This window comes from Mobula hypostoma, chromosome 14 (genome assembly GCF_963921235.1).
Source record: "Mobula hypostoma chromosome 14, sMobHyp1.1, whole genome shotgun sequence".
Classification (NCBI taxonomy): Eukaryota; Metazoa; Chordata; class Chondrichthyes; order Myliobatiformes; family Myliobatidae; genus Mobula; species Mobula hypostoma.
Genome location: NC_086110.1, coordinates 41192278 through 41206288, shown reverse-complemented (window position 1 = coordinate 41206288; position 14011 = coordinate 41192278). Strand labels below are relative to the sequence as shown.

At 37.9% G+C, this 14011-nt stretch overlaps 1 protein-coding gene and 1 non-coding gene across 3 annotated transcripts in view; one reads left to right on the top strand and one right to left on the bottom strand.

Annotated features, from left to right (window-relative positions):
* Positions 1–14011, top strand: part of cep89 (centrosomal protein 89) — a 189762-nt gene that overhangs the window by 129807 nt on the left and 45944 nt on the right. For both annotated transcript variants that reach the window (XM_063066992.1, XM_063066991.1), the window contains exons 16-17: positions 477–618; positions 1992–2081. In XM_063066992.1, the coding sequence (XP_062923062.1) occupies positions 477–618; positions 1992–2081 (232 nt within the window). The remainder of the gene's footprint in view (positions 1–476; positions 619–1991; positions 2082–14011) is intronic.
* Positions 11829–11956, bottom strand: LOC134356609 (U11 spliceosomal RNA). Its single transcript, XR_010020395.1, has one exon. It is a non-coding gene; the product is annotated as a U11 spliceosomal RNA (small nuclear RNA).

Below are 14011 nucleotides of genomic sequence, written 5' to 3'. Positions count from 1 at the left end.
TTTTGCCATTCAATGAGATCTTGTCTAATTTGTAGACTTTCATAAACACATCTTTATTTTGTACTTCTTTGTATCCATTAGCATCTTTTTGTGATTAAAAATCTGCCAAACTATTGCTCACAAAGCCTCAACTGTCCATTGAAGAAAATTCTAAACCGAAGACTGACAAACAAACTGTTAAAAATCATCTTGCTATGTACACATACTCTTGTAACTATTTAAATTTCACATTTTTTTAAAAATAATTAAAATAGTGGAAGAAAAATTCTGTTGTCTATCACTTGTCCAAGTTATTAATAGATTGATGTAATTATCTAATTAAACTTTAGATTGCTAACTGTACTCTTGTTCAAATATAACTATCCATTGTATCTGTCAGTTAATATACCACAGAAAATGTTTAAAACAGAAATTACCATTGAGCAATATCATCAATTAATTTTGTGAACTATTCCAAACATCAATATGATTCCCAGGCTAGCACAGAAGAAGATTGCTCTTCTAAAACAGCAGTTGGAAGAAGCTGTGGAGAAAGAGGTGGCAGCTCACCAATATTTGGCAAACTTGATCAGCCTTGCTGAAAAAGCAGCTCAGGAACGTGATCAGCTTGTACATAAGGTAAGCAATTTTTTAAGAAAAGAGCAAAATTGGAACCTACTCTTTCCAAGCTCTATTAGCCCTCCCCCATTGCAAAAGGTGGGAGAGGATAGGGAAACTGAGGATTAGGTGAGCTGTGATGGAGATATGATGTTGGCAGTTACAGAATATCAAGTCAAACAGCCTATATCATTCCTGATGTTTAAATTGTAAATTACCCACTTCATAATTTAGATTTAACTGCACGTCAGGAGAACATTTGGCAGGACATCAATGTGGGCTTAAACAGAGATGCAAGTTAGCTGGCTGTTGCTGGTACACTGTACCTGTTTGTACCCACAATAGTGGGTACATGGGTTAGATGGCTATGTTGTTTATGCAGTAGTGGCAGTGAGAATTTTAAGTTGCTGCTTTCACCCCTGGAACCAAGACAATTGACAGATTCCTTTTTGATAAATGTAAATTACTTGGAGGTGCAGGTTTGTTTCAAACCTTAATCCCAGTGTGATGATGACACCATTATTTCTGTCATCATATCTTGCTTGTTCCAATAATGGTGCTGCATTTGTATTCTGGATATTGCGCCTCATGCTTTGTCTCCAAAATAATTGGCAGGAATTTTTCCTGTTCATGACTTCATTCTGCTAGTCATGCTTGGGCAGGTAGGCTAGCTGGTGGCAAGATGTCAATCAGCTTCATTGTCATTCAAGTGACCTCCTGCCATTAATCTTCCTCGCATACCTTGATGTTCTACTGACCCCGTAATTTCATCTTCTATATTTAGTTAGCTTCCGTTTAAATGTCTGTTATCCTAACCTTAAAATCTAATCCTAGACGTATTGATTTAACATTATCTTATTATGTTACCACAATGGTTCCTACAAGGACTCAATAAAACAGCTTGTATTATTATATATGGAAGAAATCCTAGCCTCTTATGAGGCAAGAGATTTAATGTTTTGGAAAATGTCTACTTGTTCTCCATTATTTTGTCATTAAAATTAATTATTCTTGTCACTTTTCATTATCACCCTTTTCAAAGAAATTGTTTTTTTATGGAGTAGCTGTTCAACTCCGTTATCACTCATGCCCAAACCTTAATTTGTAAATTTTAATAGGCTGTTGAACTTGGAAATCAGCTATCTCTTTCAATGCAGTTAGAAGTGTAGATGGATTGTAAATTGGAGCAATTCTCTTGACACTCTGAAACAGGCTCTGAGGTTAAAATATCTTTTTTGAGCATGATTTTGAAACCTGGAAATCTTAATTTAGATGGCTTTTTCTTTGTTGTTTTTCTTGCCTTAATCCTGTATTTTTGTGTTCAGTGCTCATTTTCTCCCCCAGAGCTTTAGTACTCAACTCTTAGATTTACCTTGATTTTTATTTTGTAACAGACCAAGAGCTTAACAAATGAGAAGAATGGAGTTTTAAACAGGATGCTGGCAGATACTGTGCGTTTGGGCAAGTTGGAGGAGGAAGTAAAGGTTTGATTGTCTTCTGTTTCAATGCTACTTTCTGAATTAATTTAGGAATAACAGTATGATGTCTCAGTTGGTAGAAATAATGCCATAAATTTCTACTAGCTCAGTAAATGATATTTTTAGTAATCTAGTGCCTTTTTCTATTATAATTAACTGTATTCATCACTGCACATTTTTTAAATAAATTATTAGTAAAATTGACAACTGGTAAAAATTATGACCATTTACAAGAAATTGAAATAATTAAAATGGGTTATTTTAATTGCGATATCTTGGAATTGGTAAGAACTGAAAATAGGAAGTTATTAATTTTTGCAGTTTCTAACAATTTTTGGTAGAAAAATTCTTTAAAATAACATTGAAATATTTATTAATATATCACCAGTCCAAAGTATTGTCGATGTTGGCAGCCTGAACTAAAAATTGGAAATATTTAGCAGATCAGATAGCATCAGTGTAGAGGCCAGAGTTATCATTTCATGATGTTCAATCAGAAAATGTATCAATTTAATTAATACAATTATTTTAAAGACTGATGCTATCTATAAAACTTCAGCACAAAATAATCTTTAAAAATAATAAAGGAGATGAAGAGAAAATAGGGAATTATAAACATGTTTGCCTAACATTGGTAGTAGAAGAAAAAGCCCATTATTAAAGATGTAATAGCAGACCATTTAGAAAATATTGATGGGAATGGTCAGGATAAGTGTGGATTTAGAAAAGAGACAACATGCTTGACAAATTTACTGGGTTTTTTTTGAGAATGTAACTGTAGAGCTGACAGGAAGAACCATTGATCTGGTGTATTTGAAGTGAGTTATGAGGAGTATGCAGAAAGGCTCAAGTGTGATTAAGAAAGGTTTGGTGAGCAGGCAAAGGCATAGCATAAAATTATGCTTTATACTTTATAAATTATAATGTTTATTAGTGTCAAGTTATCCATGTTGGTAGAAGATGATTACCTGAATGATTATACATGGTAAAAGAGAGAAGTGGAATGATATCTTGTTGTCTTTGTACACATGTCACTGAAAACAAACATTCAGATGCAGTAAGTGGAAAGAAAGACCAATGATATGTTGGCTTTCATAGTGATAAGAATTGAGTCTTCAACACAAGAAATTCTGCAGATGCTGGAAATCTAAAGCAACACACACGAAATTCTGGGGGAGCTCAGCAGGTCAGGCGGGAAATATGGAAATGAATAAACAGTTGATGTTTTGGGCTGAGACACTTCTTCAGGACTGGAAAGGAAGTTGTAAGATGCCAGGATAAAAAGCTGGGGGGAAGGGAAGGAGTTTAGCTAGAAGGTGATAGATGAAGCCAGGTGGGAAGGATAAGTAAAGGGCTGGAGAGGAAGGAATCTGATAAGTGAGGAGAGTGGACCATGGGAGAAAGAGAAGGAGGAAGGGTCCCGGGGGAGGTGATAGGCAGGTGAGAGGATTTACAACGGGTCATTCAATGTAGAGGAGGCCTCAATGGGAGTACCAGACACAATAGAAAACCTCAGCAGATTCGCAGCTGGTGTTACCTCACTTGGAAGGACTGTTTGGGGCCCTGAATGGAGATGAAGGAGGAGGTGAATGGGTAGGTGTAGCTGCTTGCAGGGTTAAGTGCCAAGTGGGAGATTAGTGAAGAGGGACGATGGGGAATCATGGAGGGAGTCATCCCTACGGAAAGCAAGGGTGGGAAGGTATAGATGTGTTTGGTGGTCGGATCCCTTTGAAGATGGCGGAGGCTGAGGAGAATGATGTGTTGGATGCAGAGGCTCGTGGGCTGGTAGGTGAGGGCAAGAAGAGTTCTAGCCTATTACTACTACTTTCATTGTCTATATTTCTTTCTAACTACTAGGGATCTGTGTTTCAGAATTGTCCTTAATATCTAGTGATCATTTCATTGCAATCAATGGGCAAGTCTCTTTCTAAGTTGAATATTGAAGTAATAATGATGAAGTTATTCTTAAAATACATTTGTCCTCAGCTGGTCTCCAGTTCCTCTTTCATCAGTTAGTGTATTGTGCAACCCTGAACAAAGGCAAAATTTCAAATTTCATAGAATCCTTATATTTTATAAAAAGTCTCTTAAGAGCTGTGAAAACATTATCAACTTTACTATTTATTTATGGATACAATGGTGTTAAAGCTCAATATCTCAGCAAATGCTGTAAATCTAAGAATGTGAATTGCATTCCATTATCAGTTACAAGGAAGTTGACATTCCAAATTTAGCCATTGTTATTACAAATTTCAAAGCATTGCTGGTTGTAACTGAATAATTTGACCTTTTCAGTGAAATGACTGTGGTGATCATGCACAACAAGGAGAGTATGTGAATACTGTAAATTGCAAAGTTCAGCACAAACGTTGTCTCTGCTAGTCCATTTATGATTGTTAATTTGGCAAACTGACGATCCAAACAAATGCTATGTTTTAAAATCTATTATTTAAGTGTGGATGTCATTCCTGGTCATGGGGATGATCTCAAACTCTTGTAAATAGAATTTTCTCTGCAAAGGATGTGACACAGCAACTGACAACAGCTCTTCACACAGCACAGCTCGTGCCACAAACTGTCCTTCAGATACAGAGACTTCAGCCACATCTGAGTTCTCCTTTGAATAACAACTCGAGGTTGCGGCTGGAGGTGCATGATTTGGTCTGTTCCTAACGAGCGTCTCGACCAACAACTGTTGGCACGGTGATCAGTTTTTATCTGCTCACATATTAAATCAAAATTGCTAAACTCCCATCGGGAGTAAATTTTGAGTCAGCCAACTACATGGGGCTTTAAAAAGATTCAGAAGATCAATGTAATGTTATTCTGCTTCTTTTATTGCAAAATTAAATCTGTCATTACAGCTTATGGTGGACCTGATTAGAGGACAGCTACAACTGTCAGTATGGTGTCTTGACTTATCTGTGCAGGTTAGATTGTCACCTTGGGAAGTTCCCTTTGATCTTTGTACTGAACTTGCCTTTTGTCCTGTTGCCTTGGTAATAACCCTAAATTGAACTTCTGTGCTTCTTCTCGCATGAAAAATAGCATATGTTTTAAAGTCAAGTTGTTATCTTGCAATCTGCAGTTGTGAACACAAGTCAGTTGCTGAGTATTTCATCTAATATAATAGCATACATGGTAAGTTGTATTGATCTGTATTGATCATGTTTCAACAAAATCTTGCCTTCTCTGGTTAAGCATGTACTCCTTGAAGAGAAAGCTTTCCAACAATGCTAAGAAAGCGTGAACATTACTTATCTTGAAGTTATTCCCCTGTACAGCTCAGTGTATCTCAATGAAATAAACTTCTCACATTTTCACTCCATTGCAGTAAGAAGTGTTGCTACCTGACACATGTAATTTTCTCTGATTCCATTGTTCCAATGTAATTCCATCTTGCTAACTAGTTGGAGCCATGTATCTATTTTCTGTCTGTGTCATATTTTCTGGTGTGTTTATTATGGTAATCTGTCACATGGGTTGGGGCATGGTAGAAGCAAATAAGTATAGTCACAAATTCACACTTGTGGCTAGTTGTTTAGTCTAGTGGAGAAGAGTTGAGCCTCAGAGAATTATATATTTTTGTTGACCGCTACTTGGGGCATTAATTGGAATGAGTTAGAGTTACAGAATACACGTGGACTAAGATGTTAACTGTCCTGTGCTATCACCAGTGGGATCATCAGTTGATCTGCCACCTGTCTTCAGGAGTTTCGGCCTACTTATGATCAAGACTCCCTCAAGGTGGTGGGCCAGCAGTGCTAAAGCACCACCTCCCACTGGTGAGCTTAAAAACTTGGCATCTGCTTCTATCAGAGTTGTTGGTTGCTTCCATCCAACAGATAGTCTGCTCTTCAGGTGTCTATGCAACTACTGAAGGGTTTGCAAAAGATGTATACACTGTCTGACTGTCTGCCCCTCTGGGCATACTTGGAATGCATTAGACTGCTTAAATATGTATAGAAAGCTAATTCTGATATCACTAATTAGAACACTTAGTTACGCTGATTTGAAATATAGGATCACTGTATCACTAATTTAGTTTAATTAGTTTTTTATTGCTATAAGATTGTTCGTCTTTGCTTGTTTCGTAATAAAAGATCGGATGTACCCTTTATGATTTGGACGCATGTCATACAGTGTCGATCTCCTGGCTTAGTCTGTCAGTGGTTTTGATTTGTGTTTTTTTTAATAGTACAGCGCAGGAACAGTCCATTCAGCTCACAAAGTTGTGCCAAACCAGCTATAAAGCAAATGAAAAACACCTAAACACTAATCTATTCGACCAAATCCATGTCCATATCCCTCCACTTTCCCCATAACCATGTGCCTATCCAAACATCTCCTAAAAGCCTCTACCACCATACCAGGCAGCACATTCCAGGCATCCACAACTCTCTGAGTATAAACTTACCCCTCACATCCCCCTTGAACCTATCCCCTCTCACCTTCAATGTATGCCCTCTGGTATGAGACAATTTAACCCTGGGAAACAGATACTCTTTGTCTACTCTATCTACTCCTTTCATAATCTTCTAAACCATCAGACACTCCAGAGAAAATAATGCAAGTTTATCCAGCCTCTCCTGATAGTTCATTCCCTCTAAACTAGCAGCATCCTGATAAACCTCTTCTGTACCCTCTCCAAAGCCTCAGCATCCTTCCTATAGTGGGGTGACCAGAACTGTATGCAGTACTCCAATTGTGGCTGCACTCAATGGACTTGGGGCCTCAAACTGCAGGGTCGTTTGCTTTTCTGCTGCCGGAGAAAGAGGCATACGCTATCGGGGGGTGGGGGGGTGGGGGGTATATTGCATTTGTGGTGACTGAGGGGTCTGGACTATATACCTATATATTTTGTGGTTGTGTTTTTACTAATATTCCATATGTTCTTATATACGCACATGGCTGTTTACAAGAAGGGGATGAGCAGACTCTATTTTCTAAGGAAGCTGAGATCTTTCAATGTCTGCAGCTGGATGTTGGAGATCTTTTACCAGTCTGTTATAGTGAGTTCAGTCTTTTTTGCATATTTATGTTGGGGGAGCAACATCAGTGCAGGTGATGTAAAAATACTAAATAATCTCATCAAAAAGATTGGATCTGTCCTTGGCTACAACCCGAGTTAGTGATGGAGAGGAGGTCACTAAACAAACTGTTATCCGTTATGGACAATCAGGCACACCCTCTCCATGACCTACTGAATAAGCAGCAGAGCACCCTTTCGAACACACTCATTCAGCTCCACTGTCACAAAGATCCTTACAGAAAATCTTTCTTACCAAATACAATAAACATATACAACAGTTCACCTCTGTGCGACAGGAGAACACACATCATAGTACAAAAGCCTGTGCTTTATTATTTCGTACATTATTATTATAAATTGGTACATTATTATTGTGTATATTATTATTTTGCACTTTATTATCTGCACACTGCTAAGTGTGTTTTTAAATGTTGATTTTGTAATGAAAGCATTTCCCACTAGGAATCAATAAAGTACAATATTATTATTATTATAATATGTGAGGACTAGGCCTCAAAAACGTTTTGCCACCTAGCGGGCTTTGGGGGCCAGTCAACAGATAATATCGATGCGGTGGGGGGCCTGGACTATTTATGTGCACGTTCTGTGTCATTGTATTTTTACTGGTAGTCTATTTGGGTTTGTTGACTTATGTGCGAGGTCTGGGCGTCAACCCATGGCGCCAGGACACTTAGTACGTAATTGTCACCTTGTGTGTGCTTAGTGTGTGTGACTGTTGGTAATGTGTCTTTGCACCTTGACCCTGTAGTAACGTTGTCTAGTTTGGCTGTATTCATGTATGGGTTACATGACACACTTGAAATGAATTGAAGTGAGCCACCTTATCAATCTCTGTAACCACTTTCAAGGAACTATGAACTTGGATCAACAGCGTATTTTCTCCTTGCATTTGTCCTCCCAAAGTGCAACACCTCACATTTATCAGGGTTAAACTCCACCTGCCATTTCTTAGCCCTTATCTGCAACTGATCTATATTGTGCATTATTCTTTGCCAGTCTTCTACACTAGCCACAACACGACCAATCTTGGTATCATCTGCAAATCTACTAACCCACCCATCCACATTTTCATCCAGGTCATTTGTATACGTCACAAGCTACAGAGGTCCCAGCACAGATCCCTGTGGAACTCCACTGATTACAGACCTGCAGCTCGAATAATTCCCTTCGACCACTACCACCTGTCTTCTATGCGCAAGCTAGTTCTAAATCCAAATTGCCATTTCGCTGTGGAGCCCATGCATCTTAATCTTCTGGATTAGCCTCCCATGAGGGATTTTATCAAGTGCCTTACTAAAATCTTTGTAGACAACACTCACTGCCTTACCCTCATCAATCTCTCTTGTCACCTTGTCAAAAAACTCAATCAGATTGGTAAGGCAGGACCTGCTATGCACAAAGTCATGCTAGTTCTCCCCTATTAGAGCATGGGTTTCCAAATGTTCATATATCCTATCCCGAAGAATTTTCTCCAGCAATATGCCTACAAATGACGTGAGACTTGCCAGTGTATAGTTCCCACGACTTTCCCTTGTTCCCTTCTTAAGTAGAGGTACAACATCAGACACAAAATGCTAGAGAAACTCAGCAGGCCAGGCAGCTTCTATGGAAAAAAGTACAGTTGATGTTTCGGGCTGAAGCTCTTCGGCAGGAGTCCTTAGTTTATATTGATGTTGTTGCAACAGTGTTTACATGCCCCACCTTCCATCAGACTATGTTTCTCAAATTCCAAGGCACGTTTTCACTATGCATATAGCAGAGGACCCACAAGACATGTCAGATGTCAGTGCTCCAAGTTCTGCTGCAGGCAGAACATCTTCTTTATCTAATACCTTCTCTGCATGCACTAAATCAGGGGCTGATTTGGCTGCATGAATCACACGTCAACAATTATTGAAGGACAAACATACGCTGGAACAGCTACAGATAAGGAAGGTACAGTTTGAGTTGGAGGGACAAATTGCTGCACAGGTGGCCAAAGTTAATGTGTTAAGGGCTTCAAGTTTGGCAAGTGCTATCAAATCTGAAGATGTGAAAGCTCTTGGAGACTACAGTGTTATGTAAATGGCAACAATGAATATTAATCGAGACAGGTTGTATAAAAACAACCGAACATTTATTAAACACGTATAAATGATAAGGGAAAAAAAACAAAGGAAAAATTTAACTGAAAGTTAACAGATATGCAGCCGTTCACCAACTTGCCACTCGGCTCTGGTTCTTAAAGCGTTAAATGCGAAAACAGTTCTTAAAGCGATAACTTCAAAAGTCCAACAGTTTTACGCATTCAATTGGGGGAGACTTCTCTGGAGAAGGATTTCTGCACAGACACACCTTTACTGCTGGTTCTGTCCGCAGGATTCACGATTCCGAAAATAAACAGTTTAAATCGACTGACCTTAAATTCCTTTAGAGCGAGAGAGCACCTTTTTGCATGAACTGCTTGCTCTTTCTGGCAAGAGTTATCTTGATGCAGGTACTCCTCCAACGAAGACTCAATAAGGTCGATTCTTTATTAAACTGCCAAATGATGCCGACTTCTCTCGATCCTTCGATAAATTCTTTACTCTCCCTTCAACTGTTGGAATTGAGTAAATTGGCACATCCAGCCACAAATTTCCAGTCCAAATAATAAGTATTTTGCAACAGAACGCACAACCGTTTTAAAAATGAAACTGCGTCACCAAAAACAAACACGCAACAGAAATGGAGATACAGCACGTTCTACATGGAAATTTACAAACTCAAAAACCAACTGCGTCACCTGGGTTGACCCTTATATAGTCACGGGGCACGTGTCATCACATGACCTCACATCGGCGGGGAAATCACATCAGGTGACCTCCAAAAGACCATTACATCATTCTCACCAAATAAACCAGATCTCCTTGAGTATGTAACACCTCCCTCCAAAAAGAATGTTGGTTTCTTGAAGAACAAAATTTTAACAATTTATACAAAAAAAAATGTATAAAATTTACAAATTACACAATACATACAATCTTATCTTTCAGCCCTTTACAAACTAATGTACAGTAGGAGTGTTACAAATGATAAAATATCACTCCAAAAAAACAAATTTTCATTGTACATTTAACATCTAGACAAACAATCAGCGATCACATTGTCTTTACCCTTAATATGAGTGATCAAAATATTGTACTCCTGGAACATTAAACTGTGTTATTAAATTGGAGGCTAATTTCCTTAACCCTTTTCCCTAATGGTCACAGTGGCATGACCAAATTCACTTTTAGCTAAGTTAATAGTTGTTAGCTTTTGAAAGTCTCTCAAATAATTTCTCCACCACCGTAACATGTGCTTTCCACGTACTATTCCCTGTAACCAAATCATCAGTATAGGCATGTGTACCTTTTAATCCCTAAATCACGCCATTAATCATCCTCTGAAAAGTACTTGGTGCATTCTTCATCCTAAATGGAAGAACATTGTATTCATATAACCCAGATACAGTTACAAATACTGAAATCTCTCTACCTCTATCCGTTAATGGAACACACTAATAACCTTTTAAGAAATCAATTTTTGTAAGGAATTTGGCCTGTCCAACTTTATCCACATGATCATCTACTCTAGGGATTGGATATGCATCAGTTTTTGTCACAGCATTCACCTTTCTGTAATCCGTACAGAACCTAATACTATTGTCTGGTTTAGGCACCATAACGCACAGTGAACTCCAATTCGAATTGAAATGTCTAATAATATCACGTAACATATACTTAATTTCTTGTTCAGCAAGTTCACATTTTTCCCTGTTCATTCGATACGGATGTTTTATGGGTTTTGCATCTCCCACATCTACATCATGTGTAGCTATGGTGGTTCTTCTAGGGACGTCTGGAGATAAATCTCTAAACTTAAAAATTAACTGTTTCATCTGCTCTCACTGCTCTGGCTGTAAATGAGCTAATTTTTCATCAATATTTTCCAGAATTTTCGAATTTGGTAACCTGGCTGAAATAATGTTGGGTTTAAAATGAATTTTGGATGAATCCTCCAGTAAGTTTTCATCAAAATCAGATTCATTATCGATTACAACAGTCATAGTAGCAACTTCTCTCTCATAATACCGTTTTATCATATTTATATGACACAGCTGTGTTGTCTTTCTCCAATCTGAGGTTTTTACCACATAATCCACATCATTTACTTTTGATTTAATCTGATAAGGACCATGGAATTTGGCTTGCAATGGGTTCATTTGCACTGGGAAGAGACCAACACCTTACCTCCAGGCTTAAATGACCTCATCCTAGCTTCCTTATCGTACCACATCTTCATCTTCTCTTGAGCTAACTTTAAATTTTCCTTGGCCAAGCTACAAGCTTTGTAAAATCTGTCTTTAAATTTCAAAACATAATCTCGCAAACTAGTGTGTACTACTTTATTAATCCACTGTTCCTTCAACAAAGTCAAAGGTCCTCGAATTCTATGTGCAAACACAAGTTCAAAAGGACTAAAACCTAATGATTCCTGTACTGCCTCCCTTACTGCAAAAAGTAGTAAATGTATACCTTCATCCCAGTTCTTTTCATTTTCCACACAATATGTCCTAATCATAGTTTTTAGTGTAGAATGAAATCTCTCCAAGGCGCCTTGTGATTCTGGATGATAGGCTGAGGAAATAATCTGTTTTGCTCCCAGTTTATAAACTATCTGCTGAAACAACCCAGACATAAAATTACTACCTTTTTTTTCAAATTTTTTTAAAAATAAATTTTTATTCCGAAATCTCTTGATATCGATTCCGCACGGGGAAAGCGCGAGCCTCCCCCGTGTGCCACTCACGGCAGAAACCCTTTTCATAAAATTACTACCTTGATCTGATTGTATTTCCTTAGGCAACCCAAAATAAGTAAAGAATTTTATAAGAGCCTTTGTCACAGTTTTAGCTGTTATATTCCTAAGAGGTACTGCCTCTGGAAACCTAGATGCTGTGCACATAATAGTTAATAAATATTGATGTCCAGTTTTAGTTTTTGGCAAAGGACCTACACAGTCCACAGTGATTTTTGAGAACGGCTCACCAAATACTGGAATTGGTTGCAGTGGGGTCACTGGAGTAACCTGATAAGGTTTATCAACAATTTGACATGTATGACACGTTCTACAAAATGTCACCACATCTTGTCTTAAACTAGGCCAATAAAAATGTTTAGAAACTTTGTTCATAGTTTTCTTAACCGCTAAATGACCACCCAAAGGAATACTATGAGCCATAGTCAAAATCTCATTTCGGTAAATTTTAGGAACTACCTGATGATTAACTTCCCATTCCTCACTAGCAGGAATTGTAGGCGATCTCCACTTTCTCATTAATACCCCCTTTTCAAAATAATATCCAACTTGTACTTTTTCAATTTCACTATCTGGAAGAGCTTGTTCTTTTAATTTAACTGTCTCAGGATCTCTACCCTGCTCTGCTATCATCTCCTTCCGAGATAAAGACAAATCTTCCTGATCAGCCTGACCATCAAAATCCTGATCAAATAAGGTAGGTAAGAAAGTTTCTGATACATCCTCAAAATTTGAATCTTGATTTGAATTGTCATGGGTAACAACCTCATCCTTTACATCAGTCTTTTTAGCCATAGCTCTTGTTACAATACAGGAAGAATCTGTGTTAGAAGCCCTCTGTGATTCCTCAGAATTTGAATTTATTGTCGAATGCACTTCAGGAAAAACTTGTCCACCTGCTAAATCATTCCCTAACAAAAGAGAAACATCATTCACCGGTAAATTGGATTGTAGTCCTACTTTAACAATCCCTGTAACTAACCCTGACCTTAAATTTAGTCTATGTAAATGTACTGGCATAAGGGCACTCCCTACCCCTCTTATATAATTTACCTCATCAGTGTCAGACTCATCACTTAACCTTAGCACACTGTCTAATATTAGTGATTGCGAAGCTCCAGTATCTCTAAGTATCCTCATTGGTACTGCATTGGATTATTCTTTCAAGGATACAAATCGTTCTGTTATAAAAGCTTCATATCCCTTCTTAACTTGGTCAGACTCTGACACATCTTCATTAATATTTTCTAAACCCTGTGGTTTTACAGGTTTTTCAATATGCTGCACACAAGCGTTTGGGGTCATTTCTTTCTCTTTCCTTTTCAATCGGAAGCAATTAGCTACTACATGTCCAGGTTTCTTACAATAATTACAAATAACACCAAAATGTCTTTCCTTCATAGGTCGCCCTTCATCCTTTTCTCACTAACTTCAGATTTAATGTCTGATTCACCTTGACTGTCTGTGCTAGTTTTCCTTTTAAAAATTTTACCTGGAGAAAATTTATTCTTGTGAGTTAAAACATATTCATCAGCCAATTTAGCAATCTCCTGCAATGTAGCAGTTTCCTGTTCATTTAAGTATGTTCTCACTTCAACAGGAATGCTTCTTTTAAATTCCTTCTGCAAAATCAGCTCTTTTAATTTATTATACTCCCTATTCACATTTTTAGAGGAAACCCATCTCTCAAAGCACACAGATTTCTCATAGGCAAATTCCACATAGGTTTTTTCCACCGATTTCTTCAAACTTCTAAATCTTTCTCTCTACGCTTCTGGAACCATCTCGTATGCCTTTAATTTTTTCTGCTTAACAATATCATAATCCAGTGCTTGCTCAGCATTTAAAGCTGTATAAACTTGTTGTGCCTTGCCTTTAATTACATTTTGTAACATCACTGGCCATTGGTCCTTCGGCCACTTTAAACTCAGAGCAACTGTTTCGAAATGTTGGAAATATGTGTCCACATCAGCTTCATTAAATGGAGGAGCCAAAATAACCTCACGACTAGCAATAAACTGTTTTGTAGAACCAGAAGACTGACTCCCGAACTTTAATTTCT